General features: G+C 37.5%; 2 protein-coding genes across 2 annotated transcripts in view; both read left to right on the forward strand.

Moving 5' to 3' along the window:
• Positions 1-7676, forward strand: part of JAKMIP1 (janus kinase and microtubule interacting protein 1) — an 88474-nt gene extending 80798 nt beyond the window's left edge. Inside the window, exons 20-22 of the mRNA XM_066317241.1 lie at positions 2157-2222; positions 4904-4948; positions 7377-7676. Of these exons, the coding sequence (XP_066173338.1) occupies positions 2157-2222; positions 4904-4948; positions 7377-7409 (144 nt within the window). The 3' untranslated portion in view covers positions 7410-7676. The remainder of the gene's footprint in view (positions 1-2156; positions 2223-4903; positions 4949-7376) is intronic.
• Positions 7677-11872: 4196 nt separating this feature from the next.
• The window catches only part of C4H4orf50 (chromosome 4 C4orf50 homolog), a 31637-nt gene continuing 17958 nt past the window's right edge, over positions 11873-25551 (forward strand). Inside the window, exons 1-7 of the mRNA XM_066317938.1 lie at positions 11873-12167; positions 13471-13609; positions 15123-15818; positions 19511-19625; positions 20380-20504; positions 20869-23079; positions 23869-23970. Of these exons, the coding sequence (XP_066174035.1) occupies positions 11899-12167; positions 13471-13609; positions 15123-15818; positions 19511-19625; positions 20380-20504; positions 20869-23079; positions 23869-23970 (3657 nt within the window). The 5' untranslated portion in view covers positions 11873-11898. The remainder of the gene's footprint in view (positions 12168-13470; positions 13610-15122; positions 15819-19510; positions 19626-20379; positions 20505-20868; positions 23080-23868; positions 23971-25551) is intronic.

The raw sequence follows: 25551 nt of genomic DNA on the forward strand, positions 1-25551 counted from the left end.
GATAGCTATAATCTTGAAAAGATTAAAAATTCATGAGGGAATAATAACATCTCGATTTTTACTTGAGTAACAGAATTCCCAAATCCTAAAAATGCCATCTTATCCTAATGAACTTGTTCTTTTAGGAAAGAACTCTTGCTCTAAACCCTGAGGTGAGAGAACCACCAGATGTTTGGTGGCTTTTTTTTTTTTTTTTTCTACAGGCAAACTCTGAGAAGTTATTGAAAAAAATACCTTTGCATGATGAATCTTGAAGACTAAAATGGTATTTTAAAAACTCCCTTCTTTTCCCTTATCTTGCTACAGTCAAATTTTACCTCAGAGCATAGCACATGCCCCAGAGAAGTGAAGTCTGTCAGTCAGGTCTGGGATGTGGTTTTAAGTAGGAATCAGCATAACAGTAATGAGTAGGAGAGAAACAGGAGTCTAACCTGATGGATTAGAGATCTTGGAGATGATTCCATCTGCCTGCTTCTCATCCTGTGGCTTTTACAGTGATTGTAACATTCCTGGCACATACAGCATATGAAGATGATCACTTGAGAGATAGCCTTGCCTTGAACAGGGCGTAGATAAATCAATTCAAATGCAATAGAGGAAAAGTGAAATTAATACAGCTGTGCTTAGGGAATTTGTGATTGTCAGCAAAGGTGCATTCAGTTGTGTCACATGAGGATAATCTGGTTTGTGCTGGTTTGTTTATTATCTGGGGAAATCTTTGAGCACTGCAGTATGATACAGTCTAGATTTTAATTGACTTACATTGAATGTGTAATATTCAAAACAATCTTTAAGCAAAATTTTCCATTTTGAAACAGGAGCAACGATAACAAAGTTTTTTTTGCTTGTGGCCTGTCTTCAGTATTTGTGTGGAGGAGTATGCCCTAGGAAAAGTGAACTGCAGGGTTGTGTGTACCTCATTTTTGGAATAGTTCCAGGTTAGATTTGGGATTTTTCAAGCCAAAATTTGTGTTTTTCTGAACCAGTCTGGTCCCTGGATCAGCTGCTGCCTTGCTGCTGAATGCAGCTAAGCAACTACCAGCATCAGTTGATCAGGTTTGTAAATAATGACTGGATGTTGTTTCAAAAGAGATACTATTCTTTGCATCAGTTTGAGAGTCATAAAATAATTTGAGAGTGAGGCAGAAGCAGCTGAATTGACTTTATTTACCTACGCCATCCATGTTAAAGGAGATGATAACTTGTCTTTACAAGTTCAAGAACTGTTAACACCCCTAGATGTTGTAGGCCAGGCTGAGATTGGATAGTTAATCTGCCCAAAAATCTCATTGTATGAAGCTGTTTCTTGATCATTAGTGACTGTTAGCAGATTTCAGGTTTCAGCCTATAGAAAAATAACTTAGAACCTACTTTATTGTAATAAGTACAATATACTGAAAGTGTAATAAAATGCATCTAAATTGTATAAGACCTCAACATCAAAAGAAAAATTAAAAAAAAAAGGAAAAAAAGAAGTGTAACTTACAGAAAGGAAGGAAGGGGATATGTGATACAGAAAACAATAAGATATGTGGACCCAGCAGCAGTCATGTTTTTGAAGAATCTTTGTGAAACCAAAGAAAAATCCTTGAAAATATGGGGAGCTACAGTGAAGGAAACATTCCATCTGGCTCTGGTGGGAGGTGACTGATAATAGGACAGAGCTGAGTCTCTGGATGGTATCTTTGTGATAGACTGAGAATCTGTGTGTTCTCTTTTCTCTGGTATAGCCTGACTGTGCTAGAAGCATTGTTGTGTTTTATAGGAACAGAAAATAAAGAGTTAAAAGGAAACGTGATAATGTAATCTTCTGACTGTCTAGGTAAGGAGAAAAACTTGCAGTTGCAAGGAAAAAGAATTCTGGTGCAAAATAGAATTGTCTGTGTGTATGTGTTAAAACGATGTTTAATGAGTGGTGATGGGTAGACTTTCTGGTAGTAAACAGGACATTCTGAACATGCAGCTTCTTTGAAATGCTGTGGTTTCATAGAAACGTGGAAAATTTTGCCATGGACATGCCTAGTATAACTCTAAAGGAAGTGTTACATTAATAATAGGCATTTGTTCTCTTTATTTTTAACCTATTTCTTGCCTTTTTGATTCATATACTTTTCAAATTAGATATAACAATGTTTATTTTGCTTTCTCTGTTTCAGCGAATTCGAGATCTAGAAGATAAAATAGAACTTCAAAAGAGGCAACTCAAAGAAATTGAGGAAAAGGTAAGTTTATGTCTAGGCAGTACCAACGGACTTTTTTCCATACAAAATTGTTTTTCTCTGTTGCAGTGTTAATAGTACTTAACCTAATATCACAAAATCTATTTTAAGACAAGATTAAATTTGAGTATGAGTAATTGCTGCATGAAATGCAGTTCTGTCCCTAATCTGCTCAGAATTATTTCCTATCCAGGATTTCTGTGAATTACGGGAAGGAATCAAGGAGTCTGGAGGGACTCTAGATAGAAGAAGGAGGATTTGCTGTGGTTTAAATCAAGAAAGAGCAAAGATTTGTCTCTGAAAAAAACGGTTAGCTCAGCCCTGTTCTTTGGATAGCATTGCTTTGCAAAACTTTCAAGTACTGAAAAATAAAATTAGTAAAGTGCCTGGGAAACACTACAGTTAAGGATTATTTCTTGCTTTAATATAGAAACAAGTTAATACAATGGATCCAATTATTTATTTTTTTTAAGAAGAAGAAGCTCTGATCAAGGCTTCAGACAAATGAATTTGTGTCACTGTGGTTCAAAAGCAAGGGATGGCACAAGGTTTTGGACTGTGGGCTCAGGTTTTTCCCAGGTCTATGGAGTTTAGGCTGCTCTGCAGAGGATGAACTGACAATGGGTCTTTCTCTAGGCCCCAGCAATGTTTTAGTTATGTTATTTTTGCTGAAGCAGTGCCTAAACCCCAACATGAGTCACATCCTAGTTTCATTTTCTTCAGCATTTACGGGTATGTAATCCTACATAAACCTGCTGCTGCTCTGAATGGAGATGTTAGTGGAGTTTTAGTCATAGTTTTTCTTCTTTTGGCACGAGAATGGGGTAAAAGGCTTTTGCAGGACTCTGGAGGTAGTTAAAAGGGGTCAGTGGGGTTTGCAGAACAGAAAGAGGCTTTGGGGAGCAGCTCACTGGGTGTGGAACTGTTTCTTCCTCATCCTTCTCTGATCTCAGCATCCCTCCATCTGCTTTCAGGATGGGGCAGGTCTCCCAGCTGCCCTACTCCAATTCCCTCAGCATATTCCTTGGCCCCTTCTGCTCCCACAGTAGTTGTCTCCACTCAGCTGTGCTTTGTCCTGCACGTTTCAGACTGTGATGTCCGTCTGGGTTTGTGGGAGAGCCAGGAGAAGAGCCCACAGGAGCTGGGCTGTCTGTGCTGTTGCTAATTATCACTTTACATCACCCCACAATGACGTGGCTGGGGCTGCTCTGTCTGTGTCCTTTGGGAGGGCAGTGTCCATGTTTGCACTAGCCGAGAAACACAGCAGAATTCACCCTTTAAAGGATTCTTTTGCTGCCTTTGCCCTCTTCTGCTCCTGACTGTGTCTATAACTGAAGCTGTTCCTGCCTAGGCGCCAATGATGTCTAAGGTGCTACATTTAACTCCTCAAAGCAGTGAAATGTTGAAAGATAGACAATACTTGTACATATTAACTATTTCAAATATTGCTGTTTATCCACCTACTCTAAAAAATCAACATCTCTAGGTGTTGCTATTGCCAAAATGTAAGCCTTTAAGGCATTGCCATTACAGTTTACAGAGCAGGTATAGGATTAGCCAGACTGGTAATTTTGGAAATGGAAAATAGCATTATCTCTGCTGGTTCATCCATCAGCCGGATGGATGCGGAAAAGCACTGGAAAAGAAAGAGCTTAATCACAAGCTTAGCAGAAAGCTGGTAACGAGTTAAAATGATTAACATCCTCTTTGCTTTAATGTTACATTAACAAGACATCTCAAAAAAGCTTCATCTCTTTCTATTAACCTTCAATTCTGGATGGGTGAAGGGCTTCCTTCTATCTCTATTACATTTGAATTATTTTTTCCCTGGGATTAAGTCCCATTCTGATGGCCCAGAGGAAGATTGTGTTGTCAGGGAATCAATGAATGATGTAATTTTACCTCATTGTTCTTCTATAGGTTTAATGTGTTAAAGGGTGCAGACTGACACCTACATGCTACTGATACTGAGCACAGCAATTTCTTTTGGAGAGAAGTCTAATGCTTTTGAAGGAACAGCAGCATTTATAGCTGAGGCCATTGCTGGTGGTAGCTAAGGGCAGTGCACCACTTACAGTCACTGTCATGAGTATGACTTTTCATCTTCCTTCAGGAGTGGATTCCATTTTAAAGTTTTGTGTAAAATTCTATCAAATCAGATCATAAAGATTACATTATATCTGCCCTGCAGATTGTTCAGCAAACTGTCCTGTTTCTAGAGGAATGACATAAAATCTGTTTTAATCTGTGAATTGATATATTAAGAACAAATGCTGTTTATACACGTTCTTCTCGTCTCAGAGCTGATTCTCTGCTATTTCAGTTGCATTTAGGTTGTGCCCTTGGCTTGGTAAGTCTTGGTTCAGGAAAGCTTTAGTGTATGTAATTATAAGTATTTCTATAAGTGAATTACAAAGCCAAGCCTAATATATATGCAACAAAAAATACACAGATTTTGCCATTGTAAAACTGCCCTCAAATACTGATTTTTTACTGCTTTTTAGAGTAAGATTGGTATACTGTGTCTTTCTTTCAGATCAACTCAATTAATGATGTAAGAATAACTGCTGTAATGTCACTGGATTTCATATTACATATCTTACATCTTCTTTCTTTTCTTTTTTCCTCATTTTATTTTGATCTTATGTTATAGTTTTTGTTCCTTTTTTTGTTTTTTTCACTAGCATTCATTCTGTGGCCTTGATGACACAACTGAGCCAAGACGTGTGGTTGGTATTCTTTATATTTCTTTGAACTCAATTTTCAACTCTTAGATTTTGCCATGTTTTGGGGCTTGTTTGTAAGACCCTGAAACCAGGAGGAAGGGCATAATGGTTTTGCCTGCACAGAGAGGAAGAGTCATCTATAAAGTCTAACTGGGATACTTTCCTTCCCAGATTTCTGCAGGAAGTCTAGAATTGGGTTTTCAATGAGAAATGATTTTGTATTCAGAGATGCTGACTGCCATAACTGCAGTGAGTGTTTTCCATTCTTTCAGAGCAGGTACATTTTGTCTGAAAGCTCAGCTATTGCTGTCAGTTCTTGCCTTCTGTCATGCTGGATGGAGAGGTGACAAATAATGTTTGGTCTAAGTTTTTGCTTTCTAAGAAGCCCTGTGAGCATAACCATCCATGCAAAATAAGGAGTTGATTTTATTTCATCCAGATCCTTGAGGCCATGAAATAACGTAGGAAATAATAACAAATTTTCCCTTTTATGAGACAATTTGAGGGTTACAATGTGAATGACACAACGTGGAAAGGGTGAGGATAAAAAACCCTCCGTGCCTCTCCCTTGAGACATTGTCGTCATCCTCGCTGTCCTTTCACAGTGTCCTGATCCTTTCAGCTCAGTGCAAAAGGCAGGCAATTTCTTCAGCTGTAGCAGCAGCTGTAGTGCCAGTACTCACCATTGACAGAGAACAAGAGGGAAATGCAATTTAGAAAATCAGTCCCAGTCCTCTTCCCTGGAGCAATGCAAGTTCCACATTTCCTTTCAGGAAGGATGGTAACTCAGCAGCCTACCTGTTTGTTAGTACATAACTAATAAAATACAGTATTTGTATTCTTTCTGTTGTTGGGGGGTTTTGTTTTTGTTTTTAACCCAATAATACACAATGCTTTTACCTGTACAAAATTCCCAAGATTTTTCTTCTTTGTAATCTGCTGTGAATTATCTTCAAGTAATCTCCTTATAATGGGACTTTCTTCAACATCTTTGAAGCTGCTATCAGTACTGATGAAAAAGAATGATGACAATAGTTACCCCAAGACCCTGTTATTAGCATGAAACATTATTATTAGTATGAAACCATTTTCTTCTGCCCAAATCTCAAGTACTTTTGAGAAATCAAACCTGTATTATTATGGGCTCTTTCTAGGCTTTATACAGGTCCAGTATGTTCAGTTATCATCCTTCTGTTGATGCTCTTTGGAGTTTGCTCTGGGTTTTCATCACAAGCATTGCTGCATATGCTTTTCATTTTTCAATAAAATGGTAATAGATGAAGATGGGTGGAGTGTAATTCTCAGGTATTATTGTTTTCTCAAAAGTGCAGGAGCTTTCTTTTGATTATTAGAAGTTGAAAAGTAGTTGAAATTGGGCAATGTTTTTCAGTACTTTCAGGATTTATTCTGAAATTTCCTTTATTTTGTAAAAAAACAGGCATGGATTTATAGAGAGGTGTTTGAAGAAAGGTGAAGCCTTGTGGTAAACTATTCACCTTTCCACAGTTTGAAGTGAATTATTGGATTAGATCAGATAAGACAGATGCTATTTTGGTCAAGATAACTTTGAGAGAGTAATGTTAAAAGAGTCAGCAAACTACTGTCCTTGCAATTTCATCCAGGTTTTTATGCCAGTCTCAGTCAGAGGTGCTATCATCTGAATGCATATATTTGTTTTTAAATATCTTGAAAGATATACTGGCCAAGTCTAGAGATGCTTTATAAACATTCAATAAATAGTGGAATCACCAGAATTTTTAAAACTCCATTAAAACATTTTGACATACTGTGCATTCAAGGGAGCTATGGATTTCCATGCTGATACTATCCGATAGTATTCTGGGTTCTTCTTGGATTAAAAGAGGAAAAAAAAATTAAAAGAAATTGCAAATGTTAATAGTGTCCAGAAAATGCATTGTGCTGATATAATGTGCTGCTCTTCCTGTTTACAATAAGTACTTAAGTAATTAAATTCAGGCTTAGTGACAAGCATTTTGAGGAGAAAACACAGGGGTAATGACTGTGTAGCCACATAACTACTCAGCTTTTGACGTTTGTAGGAGTGCACATTACATTGTGGTGCTGGTGTGAAGGACAACGTCCTTTAATTCATCTTGCCAGAGGTGAATCTCTCTCTGATTAAACTAACACAGAAAAGCCAATTTTAAGATATTTGATTATAGTTGGACTTTTCAACACTGTTAACTATTTCAAGACAAACCAGGTGATGTAGTGATAGTAATTTTGGTTCTAGTTATTCTGAAGGTAATACAAAACAGTCAGAAAGGCACTGTGCTGTCTGTGAATTTAGGGATTGATACAAACACATATTTCTAAAGTAATGTTTTTTATCTAAAGCTCAGCAGACTTTTTCTTTTCTTTGTTGTTTTTCTTTCTTTGTTTTCCATTTTGTTTTTTGTTTTGTTTACAGGCTATTAAAAGAACCTATGGAGTGAAAAGCTGAGTCCACGTGCAAAAATACAGAAAATATTTATTAAGCAGCTTTAAATTGGTGCATTTTTTCATAAAGCAGTTTGCATAATACTTGAAGCTGCAAAACATTTGAACTTAAAATTAGAGATTTTTTTAAAGATATGGCTTCAAGCTGGAATGATTTCACAATCAAATAAGGACCAGCACATCATAAACACTGAAAAAACCCATAAACAGAACTTACACTTTCACACCGACCAAACAGCAGAAAAAATACAAGTGCAATTACTGGCTGCTATGTGAACTGTTATCTACCAAATGGTTTTCTTACAATACTGAGATTTTTGTCTCCATACTGCATGCTTTCAACAAATGTGGTTTGCATTTCACCCAAGAAACACAAGATCTCCTTTTTAATACCTATATTAAAAAAAGCTAAGTGTTTGACATTAAATTGTCTATAGTAAATAGCTGACAGGAAGCAAACTGTTCAAAGTTGGAAACAAATAAATATTTACAACCCTGCAGTGGTAAAATTCCTATTAAGTTCCTAAGCTGGAAATCCACAGGTGCAGAAAGAAAGGCGAGATGGTAGATTGAAGTATGAAACTTTAAAATGGGTGAGAACAGTGTGGGAAGTATGATTCTTTGAATGTTTCTTGAAAAGTAAGACAATGTCTTGTAAGGACAGCACTGGGAAAATGAAAGTTTCCATGGTGGCCTGAGAGGTCAGGAAAAGTGAATGCATGATGTGCTGTGCTCAGTTACCTCTTCAAGAAGAAAGAAGAACTTGGAGAAACAGGCGTGGAGATAAAGGTAATAAGCAGAGAAGTAGTTGAACATGAATATTTGGAAATCATGGCATCCTCTCAGGTGAAATAACAAAACATCATTTGCTACCAGGAAGCAAAAATTGTACAGCATCAACCAGCAGAGGTAGATAAACAGTCACTGACCACCTAAACTGCAAGAAAAATTTGTGGTGAAGCACAGACTGAAAAAATGGAAGTTGCAAAGACCTTTGTAAGAGATTGGTTAGAAAATAAAAAAAAATTACTTCTTCAAAGAGGGAAAAGCAAATCCATGCTTCAGAACTGGAAAGGCAATATGAAGGAATAGTTAATTTTAATTATTTCTGAAATGTTGAGGCAAGATGAAGACATTAAGAGCACAATATTAGAAGATAACTTTCTTCTCCCTCACATTTTCTTGAAACTTGTATTTGTGTAGAAGGTCACAGAGAAACAAGTCTGCCCCCATGGACACACTGAACTCCAACATGAAGAAGATGGTTACAATAATACATCACATGAAGTGGAAATTATGATTGACAAAAATCATAAGGCAGTTAACAACTAAGGAAGGACAGAGAAAGCTGTTGAAGGTGCAGGAATCAGCCTCAGAAGCTGCCTGTTTTCTCAGATAATTACCAGGCCCTGAAGAGAAGTACCCTGCACAAAAAATCGCTGGACAAGAGCATTTACCTGCCAAAGGAGCTGAGACACTCCACAAGATTAATTCAGTCACGTGCAGCAAGCTGTGGCTGACATCAGGGTCGGAATAACTCTGGTAGAAAGCACCATTTACTTTGGAAACAAGGATCATGCAAAAGCCTGGAATCTCGATCCCCAAAAGAATGTGTTGCTTACAAAATATTATTCAAAAGGAACAAGCATGTAGAAAATGAGAATGTGTTTTCGAATAGGAATTTTTCATGTTTTAGTTAAGGCTTTTAGCAGTGTGGTGACAGAATGTGGAAAAATAAGGCCTTCACTGCAAGAGAGAGTTCTGGCATCACATGAGCAAAGGACTACAACAGGAGGTAAACAGAGCTTGAGATAATAAACCTGATGCCAATGAAGGAACAAGGATTCACTTGGAAAAGAAGCACTTCTCATAGACACAGATCTGTTTAACAGTATTTTGAATATGGGATTACAAGCACAAACATGGATGGTCAGAGCACGTGGCTGCCACGATAAGCGCACTGCACAGACAGGAGAGGGTCTTACAGAGCAGAGAAGGTATGAACAGTTTAATTTCCTTACTTTGGAATGTGTTCTCTTACTACATTGTCATTGACATGTGACAGTTTTCTCAGAAAAACTGGCTGATTGGGCTGATTTTTTCATTGCATTTATAATGGGTTTTTTTTTGCATTGAGCTAGCAGGATTTGTACTTTCAGAAAATGGATAATTACAGTATTACTATCTGTTGTATATTGGTGTTTACTGTAGAGCTGGGAATGGGTACAGTGTGTTAACAGGGTGTTCACACTTTGGAATAGGCTGTCCAGGGAGCTGGTAGAGTCCCCATCCCTGGAAATGTTCAAAGGTGTGGATGTGGCACTTGGGGACATGGTTTAATGCAGGACTTGGCCGTGCTGGGTTAGTGATTGGTCTCGGTGGTCTTAGAGGTCTTTTCCACCCTTAGTGATTTTATTATTGTGTGATTCAGTCCATACAAGGTGATTTTTCCATTTTGTGACACAGCTTTCAAACCATCTGTCCCAGCTGTATAAGTGAAGAAGGAAACTGGAAGATTCTCATTGCCTGTGTCAGTTGTAACAGCTTTCCTGGTTTCATGCTACAGTTGCAAATGATATTAAATTGGGTTCCACTGTAAATTATTAATGAGAAAAGTAACAATGTTCTAATGTAACTATTCTTACATATGCATTTACAAATAACAAGTCCAGACAAAAAACTAATGCTTTGAGGAACTCTAAATTGAAGATAATCCATTTGGTAAATTACACCATCCAGGGGAGAGCAATAATTATGTTAACATATCTCAGAGATGCATGGTCTCTGAGAAGGGACTGGGCCCTTCTATCACAAAGAGGTGTGAACCTTGCTGTCCACATGGATTTATTCTTTGATGTCTTTTGCACTTTTAAGTATCCTGGCTTTTTAAGGGGTTCAGGAGTAGCAGAATCATTTCAGCTCTAGGTCCTATTGTGGCTGACATAAGGCCAGTCATACAATTGACCAAAATTGTAACAGTTTTTGTAATTGATGGAAACTGTGAAGAGCATACCACAAAACATCAAAACACCAGGTGATGAAGAGAACTGGTGTTTTTAATCTTTTGCACTGATTTTGTGCCATTTTCTTCTCTTCAGTATCAAAAAAGTTACTTTTATCTTCTTCTTTGCATTGTAGATTCAGCATTTTTCTACCAAAGGAAAAAAAAAAAAGTAATTGCATTATTTCCCTGGTAATAAATCCAAACTCTGTGGTTGAATTCCAGTTACAGATCCAATTCCAAATCAACACAAATGTAGGAGAACCAAGGGGATTTCACAGGTGCCAGCTGGTTGAGGTTTAGCCCAGCTGACAGCCAGGCACTGTGCAGTCACTCCCTTGCTCCCCCACACCCTCCCTCCTCCAGTGGTGAGGTAATCAGAAAGAAAAGGTAGATCTCTTGATTTGAAGAAATAAACAGTTTAATAATCGAGACAAAATATTACCATAATAATATGCTAATGCTAATAATTGTAATTATAAGGAGGGAGAGAGAGAAAGAGAATTTAACAGGACTCCAGACAATCAAGTGTGCTTTGCACCACAGTTTCCCACCACCTGCTGACCAATGGGCCAGCAGTTCCTGAACAGCAATCAACTCCTTTCTGGGTAATTCCCTTCCATTTATATAGTGAGCAGGAAGCTCTGTGGTGTGGAATATCCATGTGGACAGTTTGGATCAGCTGTCCCAGCTGTGCTCCCTGCTGGCTCCTGGTGCAGCCCCTCACTGGCAGACGTGAGCCACTGAAGAGTCCTTGATGTAGGGTGAGCCCTGCTGAGCAGCAGCCAAAACATCAGAGTGTTATCAACATTATTCTCATCCTAAATGCAAAACACAGTGCTGTGCCAGCTTCTAAGGAGAAAATTATCTCTGTCCCAGCAGAAACCAGGACACAGTTATAGGACTATACTTACTGAAGTGCATTTCTGAAGAATTTTTACATCTGTGACTAAAAGAGGCAGAAAAGAAGTACCAAATTAAGCTTGCCTTCTCAAGCCTAATTTTGAAATTTTTTTTCAGCTATGGTTTCATGACCTGTCACAGATGAAGTAGATATAAGTAAAATACTGCATGCAGAATTCCAAAATACCTATAAATAAATGGAATATTTTCTCTGAAATAGTTATAGAATGCCTTTTGAATGCCTCTTTTTTAGTCTTCTGTCTTGAAGCAATAATAACGTAATACATTTATCCAGCATAAACACATTCAGTTTTATAAACTCCCATATTTAGTAGAAAATTATTCTCTTCAAAACTTTGATACCTAATTATTTTATTAATTAGTCTAACTGAATCTTTTATGGGGATCTCATGTTGTGAACAGCAACTCCATACATGCTAATGGGGCTAATGAGATGAAACTTTCTCATAAATAATAAATGTGTTCAGAATCAAGAAGGATTGTTCATTTGATCATCAGAGGCTTAGACTCTGTTATTGCATGCTTAAACGGTAGTACATCAGGAACCTAATTTGGGCTTTTTTTCATCATGGATCCTTCATCTGGAAGAGAACAAGAATTTTGTTACTGTATTAGAACGCCCAGTAATGAAGGATTTGCTATCCTGAATTTAAGTGTTAAAGTTGCTACTTCCTGGGTTTTTCAGGAATTAGAAGATGCATGCACACCTGATGAAAAAGTAAACTGTGCTGGAGAAGAGAATTTGAACCTGAGAATAAAAGAGCTGGAAAAGTCAGAGCAAAAACTGAAAGGTGTTCTAGAGGACTACGTGGAGTCAGATTCCATCCTAAGAAATAGGTAAATGAAAGGGGGGTTTGCACTAGAATTTATTGTTATGTGACAAATTCACTCTTCACTTTGCCATGTGTACTGGTTGTCAAATGATACATGGAGAACCAGCAAAAAAAAGAGACTTTCTGTGTTTTTAGAGTGTTGGAGAAGATGCACATGTGTTTTGTATAGCTATCAGAATAGAAATGCAATAATAATTTTTTTAAATTTTAAATTATTATTTAAGTGAGTTTTACAGCATAGTCTGACATATTTTTGCAAATAACCAGGCAGGTCTCTCAGGGTGTTTAATTCTTAAATATTCATATGGTGTAAATTCTGTTTGTAAAGTATATTCCTTTCTTTTTAAAATAAGAATAAATTGGGAATTTTATGTTGTAAAAACAGTTCCTTGTTTCAGAAAGCTTCATCAAATTTAGTGTGTTAATGCTAATCATTACAGAAGATGAAAGTACCATTAAGCATTAATTATACATTTGACTAGAATAATAAGGTATCGATAGTTGGCAACAGCGCTGTTCTAAAGGATGTCAAAGTTAAAAAGGATAGGAAATATAAATGGCATTAAACCACTTATTTGTATAATTTTTAATTGCTTTGAACTCATCAAGGATTTTTGTCAAAAATATTTTAATAATGGGCTTTTTTCTAAATAATAATTAATCTTTTAAACAAATTTTCATATCACACTTCATAATTTTATCCTACTATTTGACTAGCAATAGGCAAAGCAAACCTTTATTTTCTCAAAACCCATCTTTGTGGACAAAGTCAATACAATTATGCACTGTAGGTTTTAGTACCCATTGAAGGCATGTTACAAGTAAGATACTTTCACTTCAGCCCCTAAAACATAAGTACTTGTAGGTTGTCTGAAATGTTAATTTTGATGGGAAGCATTTACTCTCACAAAAATTGAATTCACTGACTGTGAACCTACCCTAATTCGATGATCAGATACATGCAGAGACTGAAGTGTTGTGGTTGTCTTTATGGTAAGTTGTTACTTCATGCCAAACTCCTCTGAACAAAAATCTTGTAAATCTGTTTACTTTTGGTATTCTTATTAAGCCAGCAGAAAGGTGTTAGATATAACAATTTTAACACTCTCCAGCACAATGTGCAAACCTAAGTAGGCTTGTTAAGAATTAAGGGTTTGTTATATTAGTGATCAAAAATTTATTACTATTTTATTTTTGGGAGACAAATACAAAAATAAAGATAAATTGATGCACTGCTTGTGACTGCTTATTCATCTGGAGCTGTACTGTGGTATTTACTTAGTAGAAGTATTCATTCTGTATCACAGGATGAAAGAGCTGGAGCTGTCCCACAAAACACTTCTTGTGATGATTGATCAACTTTATGTGAAGCTGGACCAAGTTGAAAATGCCAATGTGCGCATTAAAGGGAAACTGAGAGACCTTCAGGAGGACCTGATCAACTTGGTGAGGGGATATAGTTACAAATGACCTAGTTTATTTCTTCTTTGTGGCAGTAATTTAAGTCAAGCTCATCTCCAGTGACCTATTTTTAAGCAATAAATGATCTCAGCCTTTTCTTTTTCTACAACCAAAGAAATCAAAAGAATTTTTGGATTTTTTTTTCACCCATCTTTCTATTTCTCTGCTATTTTTGACAGCACTGTTGTTATTTCCCTCATTCAGACCCTTGATCAAATTTATGCTCCCACTTCTACTTTCTTCTGAGGACCCACTCAGTGTACTCCTTCTTAAGTCAGACTTTATCTTTCTAGCTCCATACAACAGGATTCTTACCTAGTTTGCTCATTCAATGGATTCATCAAAATGGATAAGGAATAAAAGTTTTTTTTAGGAACAGTCTTCACTAAAAAACAATGTCTTTCAATTCCATTTATCATAAGATATACTTTCATTTTCTCAGCATTTTAGGCCAAAGTTGAATACTCTAACAGGACACTAGTTCCTTATGGCCTGATTCACGAGAATGAAGAATACTTTCTGCTTTTGTAAATAAAAGTGGTATGTATTTTTCAAGACTCGGGAAGCTTAGACATATATTCCCATCAAGATGTAACAATGAAAAAAAATTAGCCCCCACCTACCTGACTTTTCAGCCTAGTGTTCCTTCTGACTAGTCCTTGCCAGTGAATGCCTCAGACAGGAAAGTACTGACAATCAAAATGGCTGATCTAAAGAAGTCCTTGAAAAAGCAAAAGTCATTCCTTCATGTCTCTGTGCCATCAGTCTTGCTTCAAAGTGGCTGCAATGTCCCTGGGATACTGGTGGCTCTTACTCTGCTCAAAGCAAGGGCAGTTTGGGATTCATGAAAGCCTCTTCTGCCTTTCATTGGCATCTTTCACCTCTAAGTCTCTGTGTTCAAACACCCTGTAGTGCAAAGGAAAATACCAAAGTCTCTCTCAAACTGTTTCAAAAGGCATCTGTTCCTTTCTCCTTTTTCAGGAGGCTCATAACACACCTGACAGATGACAGGTATGGTGAAGAGCAAAGGAAAAAGTCTTGGGCTCTAGAAAGTGTGTGTCCTGTTTTCTATAATGGAACCACTGCTTCTCTGCCTGAAACACCTCTGTACTACAGTACTGTCAGTGTTAGAGATCTGTTACTGTATAAATCAGAGCTGGGCATATGAATTACAGTTCTAAGGTTTATTTTGTTTTAATATGTACTGCAGAACATGCAGAAATGTGGTTGAAAAATCCCTGTATATCATGCAGTAGCAGATGTGGATAAGTTTGTTTTGTTTGTTTCCTAATGAGATGTTTCGGTGTTGGCTGAAATGACAAAATAGCTTATTTTTGCTCTAAATGCAGTATTTTACTGGCTTTTTAAAAAATTCTACTTATGTCATTCTTGAGTTTTCAGAAAACAAGGGCAGAATTATCACTAAATTAAGAAAAAGTATGAGGGAACAAGAGCTTTCATATTTAGGTGTTAACCATACATTTCACTGAAATAATAGGTTGAAAACCAAAAGAAGTCAGAGAAGAAGCACAAGGAAAAATTGCATTGGCTTCAGGAGCAGCTGAAGACAAAAGAAGATGAAATAAAAAGCCAGTCAGAATATTTTGAGCACTACAAGCAAAGGCAGAGACAGCAGACAGCAGTACTGAGGAAAAGGGACTGTTACCTTCAGGGTGAGGTATCTAGGCTGGAAAAGCAAGTCCTAGATCTTAACACCCATATTGCTCTTTTGACATCTGAGTTAGAAAAGGGAATGCCACAGCACCTCCAGCAGAAGCCACAGTCAGTGTGCAGTGGGACTCAGGGCTGTGAACACCCTGGTGGGAAAGAAATGCAGTGGAAGACTTGTATTGAAAATGTGGAGCATGATGTGAAAAGCCACCTCAAGGAATTTCTGCAAAACCTGAAGTTCTTGAGGGAAAAAGAAGAGGACACTAGAAGAGAACAGGCAGGCCTTCTGACTGAGCTGCAGTGCTCCCAGAACACTGAAGACTTTCTCAGAACAAAATTGGAAGAATCTCACCATCATGTCTATAGTTTAAAATTATCTGAAATCAAACTACAGGGAAAAGTGGAAGAGCTTTTAGATGAAAACAGAACTTTAAAAAATCAAACTACTGTGAAATTGAAAAAGAAGAAAGAAAAAGACTCAGAACTTACAAGACTGGTGGATGGGGACAACAATGTTAACCTGGTAAGTCAACTGGTAAGTAAAAACAATGCACAATATAATTAGTTTTTATCTTTGTATCACTCTGGATTACAACTGTCATTAGATGTACAGTCCAGATACAAGTGTGGGGCTTTATCCTGCCTGATTTTTTTCTTATTATTGTTTATTCATTAGTACTTTCCAATGTCTCTTTCACGCCCAGTAGAATCTGTAGTTGGAGCTTCATTGCCTCAGAGCTTTTGTTAGGTGCACATTGAGGACACTCAAGAAACCTTTTCTCGTTAACCTTTGAAGTGATGTGCTCATGGCAAAGGGTCTCAGTTGGCACTAAAAGTAGAACCCAGAAGAGCTTCTGAGACGTGCCTTGTGGGCACCATTCAGTGGGGGAAGACACATATGTTTGGATGAGTTTTTGCATGTTATTCATGCCCAAATGCTGGAGTAAAAAGCACTCTTGACAATAAGTTATGTCTGTGAGATTTTCTGGATGATGGTAAACAAGGGAAGATGGATGTGGCGTTCACGACCAGAAGCGAGCTGAGATAGTCAATGGTTCATGGCTCTGTAGCATTGTGATATGCCCTGAATACACTGAATAGGACTTGTTTGCTTCAAGCACTTCACTCCAGCACTGCATGGGAAAGCTCTGCTCATGCTGTAATATGGCATTCAGCTTCTGCCAATTCATTTTGCTGACAAGGAACAATTCTTTTCACAGAGTGGACTCAAACAAAGTTTTATTCTTCATGCACTGAGGTGCAGGTTGTTTTTTTTTTTTTTTATTGAGACTTTATGTAAAGTGAGGTCAGCTATGCCCCACACTCATCAGATCGTGACCTGATATCCCAAGAACTCTCCCCATTTTAACTGCAGTTAACCAAGAGGTAACGGGCATGAACAAAACCCTTTCTTATTGGAGGGCAATCAGACTGTGAGCATTTCCAGAACTGGGAGAAGCTAGAGAGGATCTTGTACCCATAAAGCTAGAGGAAATGTAGACAAATTTTTTAACCTGGTAGTTGAATGCACTTTTACAGGCCTGGTGATTTTATACAATTAGTGTTTCTACAGTCCCAGAGCAGTGAGCACCAGGAGGTTGAGAGAGTGGTGAGATCATCCTGCAGTAACCAGCAGCATGTGGGTGACCTCTGTGGAGAGCTCAAAAGTTGCACCTCACCTCACATGTTTGTGTAGGTGCACCGAGGTGGCAGAAAGACCAACTGCTTACCCTGAGCCATTGCTACAGTTACTTTAACTAGTATATTCACTTTTCCTTGAGAATAAAGAATACGGTTTAAAAATATGTTAAGATACTTCTTGAGAGGGACTTGCACAAAGAAATGCACTATGAGGGTACTGCACAGATCAAGAGGAGTAAGGGCTTTCAGAGTCAGAGAAGAAGTAGTGAGAATAAGTATTGGTTTGATAAAACTGAAAAAAGGAGAAAAATAAAAGTCAAGTTATTTAAAGATGTGGAAACAAGATACACAACTGACTAATTGCCTAAGACTAGTCCAAGAAGTCTTCAAGAAACAGGAATCTTTCTATGCTGTATTCTTAATAAAAGCCTACTTTTTCCTCTACATGAAGTTTTCTAACCATTTCTTTTCTAAGTGTTAATTTACATTTCAGGTGTCATAGGAGGTTGGAGTCTCAGTTACCCAGTCTTTAGTATAAATGAACAGGCCATAATTTGTGCTTACCTTACTCTGCTGCAGAGTGGATAGCGTTCTTTGAATGCTGGGTATAGCATCAGCAGCATTGGATCTTGTGCCTTCTGCATTTCTGGTTGTCTCTTCCTCCTATTTTGTTACTTCAAGTACACTTGCATTTTTTCTAGTAGAAAATGACTTGAGATAGCAGGGGAAAATAAAATCAATATCTATGATAAAAGGAGGAGGGAGACATCTGGTGTTTTTCTGTAAAACTGAAGAGAGTTTTTCCCCCTTATCTGGAGTTTTACCAGCATGTATAAAAATAGAGTTTCTTAGTCTCATCACTTTGATCTTGCAGTATTTACTGCAAAATAGTTACAAGAAAAATCCTATTTGATCTCATCATACTCCATCAACAGCTATAAAAATGAGAAATCATGTGCTATACAAGATCCAATTAGACTGAGCACCAAGAGGTGAACTGCATCTTATGGTGGAGTGTAGCCACGTAAAACTTGTAGAAAATTTGAATTTCCAAACTCAGTATCAGCATCCTGTCTGCAATATTCCAGTTGCAGTATATGCCTGAATGAGAAAAGAATGCCAAAAAGGCAGCTTGGTACATGTGGCTGTGTGTTGACTCGTCAGTTTCTAGATGTCAGCGTTAGGGGGTTTGTTGAAGGTGAGGGGGAAAGTATGAAAAAACCAAGCAATGCATCTTTCTGCAGTTTTCACATGACAGCTGAGACCTTGATTTCTCAGTGTGCTGTTCTGCCACCCGAACATTGGATCTTACATATCATTTTGTGTAACTTTCTTTTTACAGTACCCACATATCAGTCGAGTTGATATCTGTAAAGAAATAAATGAAAAGGTGCGGGAGGGGAATTTCAGGTGTTTCAAGTAATTGGCATTAGTTTCAAAAAGATTGCCCAGAGAGGTTGTGAATGCCCCTGGAGGTGTTCAAGACCAGGTTGGATGGCGCCTGAGCAACCTGGTCTAGTGGAAGGTGTCCCTGCTCATGGCAGGAGGGTTGAAACTAGATGGCCTTTAAGGTACCTTTCAACCCAAACCATTCTATTAGTCGATATTACTGAGAAAATAAGGGAAGAAATCTTGAAAGTGTTGTGGTTTCCACTTAAGTTGTGCCTCCTAGTCAAGATCTTTTAATACAGCACATTGAGGCAGCTGATTTGGGTTGAAATAGAAATTATTTTCACTGGGGATTCTGGAAAATCAGCAGCATTTTCTGACTCACTAGGAACTGAAAGTTTGGAAGTCACTGCCTTTCCCATCCATATGTAATTTTAAAATAGCAACTCAGTGCAAAGAGACCAGGTTTATTTTCTGCTGGCATTTGCTGCAGAGCAGTGGAGGAAGACAGAAGTGCCTGTGTTGGTTTCTGTGGTGTAGCTGTTTTGGTTACTGTCTTAATGATCTGTTTTTTTGAGACAATCAAATTTGATTCTTCTGTTCACTGAAAATGAGCCAGTGCCTGTGAAATGTGATCTGCTGTTATCAAGCAACAGGGGTACCTGCTTTCCATCAGGAAGTGTCAAAATTTTCAAATTCAATCAGGGACTTAAGATAAATGTCAAAAACAGAGTATGAACTTTGCAATTGAATTATCAATGGAAAAACAAAGTTTTGTTAGGAGTGATTACTCCACTTTGAATTCTTCCAACCTAGGAACAATTGTCTTTGTAGCTGGGCACTGAACTATTAGTCTTATTCCTCACTTGACTAGACTTTCTTTTGTCTTTGCTGATGACCATATAATTTTGTCACTGTTCCACCTGTGACCTGATGTATTACATGCTTATGATTCAGATTTTCTTCCTTAATGCTTTGTAAAGTATGAAGGGAAAATTATGATTAAATTTACTGGGAAATGTTGAAATAAGAAAATTGTATGAAACAATAGCAGTTCTAATGAAATAATTGATCTTTTGAAGTAAAATAGCAAAGGAAATTTATATGCCTATTTTTTGTGTCACAAATATCATATATATAAACAGTGGGGTTTTTTTTCCTTCTCCTCCCACTTTTCCCATTAAGGATGGAGATCTAATTCATGATGAAGTTCAGAATCTGAAATGGAGATTAGTCTTGGATTCACTCAGAAGCAGAGCTACTCAAACTCCAGTTGTGCTGCTACATGATAAAGAGTCTGGTATGCAAAGAAATTTGATTTTTTACTTTCATTTCTGTGCCATTAAAGTGAAGATGATTTCATTCATGGGTCATATATGACTTAGAAGATTCAAATCCTTTAAAAATCCTCCTAATCTGTAAACTGTATCTGGGGAAGGTGAAATTATAACTTTTTGCCACTATTCAGACATGAGTTTTCACAAGAAATCCTAGAACTTCAGAGTTGAGGAAACTACAGTGGTGAGGACTTCATATGTCCTGGATGAAGTATAGTATTTGGTCTTAAGGCCAAACAACAGGAAAGCTCTTTTCTTGGCAGGTTATATCAGGTAAATTCTTCCAGGATAAATTAATGGCATTTTACCAGCAAATTTTAGTGTATGTAAATGCAGACCTGCACTGAGTAATTTTAACCTGTAACTTCAATCAAGTTTTCACCTGCTCACTGTAATGAAATGTATTTTCCATTTCTAAATGCTTTGGAAACTGGAAATTATGAACCCCAAATGCACTTTGTTTTAGACCTCAATATATGGTTTTTTTTAATGAAGCTCATTTTCATGTTTAACATCATGCTTGTATCTGTATCAGTGGTGAATTATACTGCTGGTAGAGAAGTTAATTTTGAGCATACTCTCACTAAAATATTTTTCTATTCAAAACATCTGCTTGGATGGTTTGGGTTTTTTTTTGTTTTTTTTTTTTTTTTTTTTTTTTTTTTTTGTAACTATGTGGGGATGACATTACATTTTTCTAGTGCTTTACCATAACAGAAACACCAGCCTATAGTTATGATGGACTAAAGCAGATGGAGGAGCTACCAGAAGAACTTGTACCAGTTCTGGAGTGCAGTCCCAGTGCCTTTGTGAATGTTGCTGGTCTAGCTGAGACTGAGCAGGTGAGAAGAAAAGTTACTGCTGTTCTTGCTACCTTTGTGCACAGGCAGTATGTGAAATTGGAGAGAAAATGGAGAGTTGGTGTATTTAAAGGTGAATATAAAAGTAGCTTTAAATCATAGCTACTGCAGATGCTTTACAAGGTGAATACAGGTGTGCACTAAGAAAATGGTTAACTTACTCATACTGAATTTGTAACATTACTCTTGTTGCAAGTCTTCAAATAGTTTGAAAACACTTTGTATGGAAATACTTTTTTCTCATCAATCTGTAATCAAGTATTTTGTGGATGAAGGAAAAAACAAGTTATGATAAGTAATAGCATACATTTTGCAGTTTGAAACATTTCTCATTTGTTATCGTCAGGCCACCCTTGGACCACAGAGGGAAAATACTGTGGAGAATGATTTCACTTTGCTCAGGTGTACCCCAAGTCATCATGCAGCAGGACTGCTTCCCCCTTGTTCTGAGAAGTTACCCAATGATGAGACAAGTAAGAAAATTAAAGATGAAGAAACCTGTGTTCTCTTGAAGGAACACGGTATAACTCTACCAGTGAAGACATTCCCTGCTTCTGTGGTTGAAATCTTAATGAGGAAAGAGTTCCAACTGACCTTGTTTGAGCCTGGAGGATGCAACATAACAGCTTTCACCATTGAGAAGAAAGGGAGAAGCCTGAGTTTCTGTGACACAAATACTAATCTTTGGTCTGATGGCCTTTGCATTGTTGCAAGAGGACAATTTTATGACAGAGCGACTGAACTTCTTCATGGAAAATTGCCTTCCACTGTGGCTGAAATTTTCACAACATGTCTAGAAGAATGCAACATGGAAAAACATTGGGGAAACAAGCAAATTCTGCCAAAAAGTGTAAGTGAAAACAAATGTCTCGATAAAGATGATGATGAAAAGTATCACCAAAAAATCTTTACAGGGGGAGCTAAAAGACAAGAAATACAGAGTGACAAAGCCCAACAACAACGGGTGACCTGTGATCTTGAGAAAAGTTCTAAAGTTTCCTACAAATCGGAATTATTCAGTCCTGGGAGGCAAGGAGTGGAATCCAAAGACAGTCTCCATAGCATGCAGGATGCTCCAAGTGTATCTGTTGATTTTAAAGACTTTAAAAAGTGTTTTGAAGGGAGTCCTGAACAAATGGAGAAAGAAGAAAATATTTTGGAAAACTGCATCCCTGATGTGAATAGTGGAGGGTACATAATTGAAATGGAAGAGAAGGGAAAGCAGGCTCAGAAACCAACTCACCAAACAAGCCCCTCCAGCAGTATTGGCCTGAAAAAAGGGAAAGACCAGACCTTGAAACTATGTGAACCAAATGAGAAGTGCCCATGTCAAAAAATAGCTGCTAAAATCGTGCAACATGCATACTCTCAGAACATTTTTTCATCAGATGGAGAGAGGTGCCCACTAAACTTGCTGTCTCCTCTGCAAGAGAGGCCTGTGTGCTTAAGCAGACTATTCCAGCCAGGGAGCAGTTTTTATGAGTGTTTCTGTCATCTGTCACCCCTGGAAGCTGGAAATGAATGTAATGTGAAAATATCTGTACTGGAAAAAGCCGTGGCTGCGTGTTCTCAGAGGATATTTCTTCTCATGCAAGAGAATGAGAATTACTCCAAAAAAGTCTTTGTATTACAACAGGAGAATGACAGATATGCTCAGATGATGTGTGCCCTGGAAGAGGAGATGGATGCATATTTTCAATATGTTTTAGCAGTGGATGAAGCTAATGCTGTTTCATTCCAAAACTTACTTAATGAGAAAGAAGTTGCTGGTGGATGTTATAATAACTTTACAGAAGAAAGCACCATGACCCCAGGAACATTTTCAGTGGCAAGGTTTTCTAAGAATCCCTCATGTGTTGAAGAGAAAAGTAGGAATTCTGAAAAAGACTCATTGTCAGTTGCATCAAATAAACTTCATGGGAGTGCTCTATCCCTGAATAGAAGGAAAATGAAGTATTTCCAGCTACTTTCTGGCCTGAAAGAAGAAAGAAGCAGATGCTTCAAAGAAATGGCTAAATTATTACAAGACAAGGAGAAATATGTGGCAAAATATAATGAATTAATACAAGAGAGAAAGAGAAATTTACAAAGAATAGCTCTTTCAGAAAGTGAGAAAGAAACTTTGTTGGGACATTTGGCAGAGATAAAGTGTGAGCAAGACAAATATAGGACCTTAGTTTCTGAACTCCAAGACTGCAAAAATAGCTGTTACCAAACCATTTCTGACTTACAGGAGGAAATATGTGTACTGAAAAGGGAGATAGACAGAATTAAGCAAGAAACTTCAGAACAGCTTGATGAATTTCAGAAAGCAAATGCAAACTTTATTTTAGAAAATAAAAACTTAAAAGAATTAATGTCTTCTTTGGGTTTCACCTATGAAGAGCTGAGCAAAGAGAAAAGTACAGGAACAAAGAAAAATATACTAAAACTAAAAGAAGAAAGTCAACAACCTGGTCTTAAGCCAAAGAAAGTTGAAACAGCGTGTAGTGTAATACAAACTAAAGATCAGGGAGTTCTGGCTGTAGATCCTTCAGATTATTCCCCTGGGAAAAAGGTAAAGAATAACAGTAAGGAATGCTATCAAGCAGCATCTTCTAAAGAAAGGGAGATACAAATGTCATTTGGAGGGCAAAGGCTGAATTTGTGGTGGAGGAAACTGTAACCTCTAACACCAGCTGAGGTGCTAAAGTTAACTTTGAAATAGAAGGCAAAATGCCAGAGGGTGGTGTTTTTTTTTTTTTTTTTTTTTTTTTTTTTTTTTTTTTTTTTTTTTTAATGTTGTATTAGGGAATATTAAAATTTTACAGAAAGCTACAAAGTGAAAAATAATAATTAAAAGACTTCCCTGTTCAGGCTTTTAAAAATTGTTTATGTTATTGCATGAGTAAAAGTTTTTACAGGAAGCTTTTATTCTACCACAAGTTCTCCTATTAGAAGGAAACTTTTTATAATGATGAAAAAATCACACCTTGTTGAAAAGTTTGGACATGTTCATTTACTAATTTTTATTCTGATTTGGTCTAATTTTTCTTATTGTTTTGATGCATATGAAACATATCTCTAAAGACAGGATCTTTACTCATGTTGAATTTCTCATCCATGTTTTTTCCTCTGTAGTCGTATATCTTGCACCACAGTGAATTTCTGTGGAGAGATTACTATGTACTTATAAATGCAGAATTACTACTTCACTGGAGAATAGTCAACAGGGAAATATATGTAATGCCTTGATTTTATGCAAGTTTTTTGTAGTAGTTTAGGGGGAAACCATACAGTGTTCTATAAATGACTGTGTGCCATTTGGTACAGGTGAGAGGAGTCATCATGTCTTTTGTCTGTCCAGGGCAGCATGTTTGAAAGCTACAGTATGATGAAAGAGCAAGTCAAAAAGGCAGAAGAGGAACTAAAAATACAGCAAAAGGAATTAGAAAAATCAAAAAAGGAGGTAACCTTCTACTCTGATGTACTTCTGAGGAACAAATTTGTTTTTTCTTGTTTTCTTACATGGCTCTCTTCTTTCTGCCAGGCTCTAACACTTTTATAAAACAAGGAAGTCTCTGATCTGCAGAGCCAAATTGTTCCTCTGATCTTTGAGTGACGAATGGCACAGTCACTCTTGATTGGCCAGAGCATCAAGTGAAGCTTGATGCAGCACACTGTGGCAGCCTGAGTGCCCTGAAAAAGGCACACACAACAACTTGCCTACCCTGGCCATCTCTGGGCTGCTGCTTCCCTCCACATCACTGGGAATAAGGGGAAGGTAAAGGCAGTGGAAGCACTGGGGTTACTGCAAACCTGAACTGAAAGTAGTTTTTTAATGAGAAGCCAGACTGTGTGCAGCCTGGCACTGTCAGGGGTTTGCTGTATCCAGAGGCACTGCCAGGTGTGCTGCCCCTTCTCTCCAGAGCTGTGTAGAAAACACCAAGTCCAGCACCACCTACTTGGAGAATTGCTTGGATGGATAGTTCTGTGTCTGTGTGAAGTAAATTTGCACTTTTGACACCATCTGGGGAAGCTTTCAGAGTTGTGCCTTTCCAAATGCATTAGATGTTCACATTCCTATTTTTCATTGGGCAATTTCCACTCCCTGCATATCTAAGTAGAATGTGTTGTTTTTATGGCAAGTATGTATTTATGGGGTTGCAACAGGCATCACTCACATGTCCTGTGGACAAACCATTGGCAGCATCAAGTGTGTTGAGTATGTAAAAGAAAAATAGCAGCAGTGTTTTCATGGTGGTTGTATGAAATTATTGTCCTTTGAGTTCCCAGCTTTCAAGTGAGGCAACTGGAATGAAGGGATGGATTTAGATGACTGTTGGATGGGTAGGCAAGGACTTCTGACCTTCTATTTTGAAGATAGAGATAGTTTTATTTTTATTTCTTTTGTAAAATCTCATTAACTTGGGTCCTTCTAATATTTTTTTGTGTTGTAAGGAAGTTGTGTGTTAAAATACTTCCCTCTGTTTACTCAAAATAATGTGAAACCTTTGCTTCCAGAAGGGGGGGAAAAATGATATATCATATGAAGGAAAGAGCTTGCTGCCAGGCAACCAGATGAGCTGTTCAGGGGCTTGCTTGTGGTTTTTGGTTTGGGTATGCTTTTGTTTTCAAAACTACAGTTACACATCTAAGTGGAATAAAAGCAGCCTAGAAAAAAATTAAAAGGTGGGCATTTGGAGGGCTTTCTTTCCCCTTCTTTGAATTCTTCACTTTTGACATTTTTGTTTCGATTCTCACTGAATTAAATGATACATTGTGCCAGCTAATAAAGAGAAAATTCACTCTGTCCAGGTTGAAACCAGGACACATTCCTCAAGAAAACTTTTTCTCCCTGCCCAGCTAATAAAAAACTGGCTTTCACTTTGCTCTGAGGGCTTTCAAAAATGTAATCTCTGAAATCATGTGTGCATAAACCACTGCTTTTTTAAACTTTATTCAGAATATTCATGGTACCCTCACATTTAGAAATAAATTTAATATTATTTTTGGCATAGCTCTAGTGAGATAATTTATAGGACGTACT

The sequence above is a fragment of the Sylvia atricapilla genome, chromosome 4 (assembly GCF_009819655.1).
Source record: "Sylvia atricapilla isolate bSylAtr1 chromosome 4, bSylAtr1.pri, whole genome shotgun sequence".
In the NCBI taxonomy this organism is placed as follows: domain Eukaryota; kingdom Metazoa; phylum Chordata; class Aves; order Passeriformes; family Sylviidae; genus Sylvia; species Sylvia atricapilla.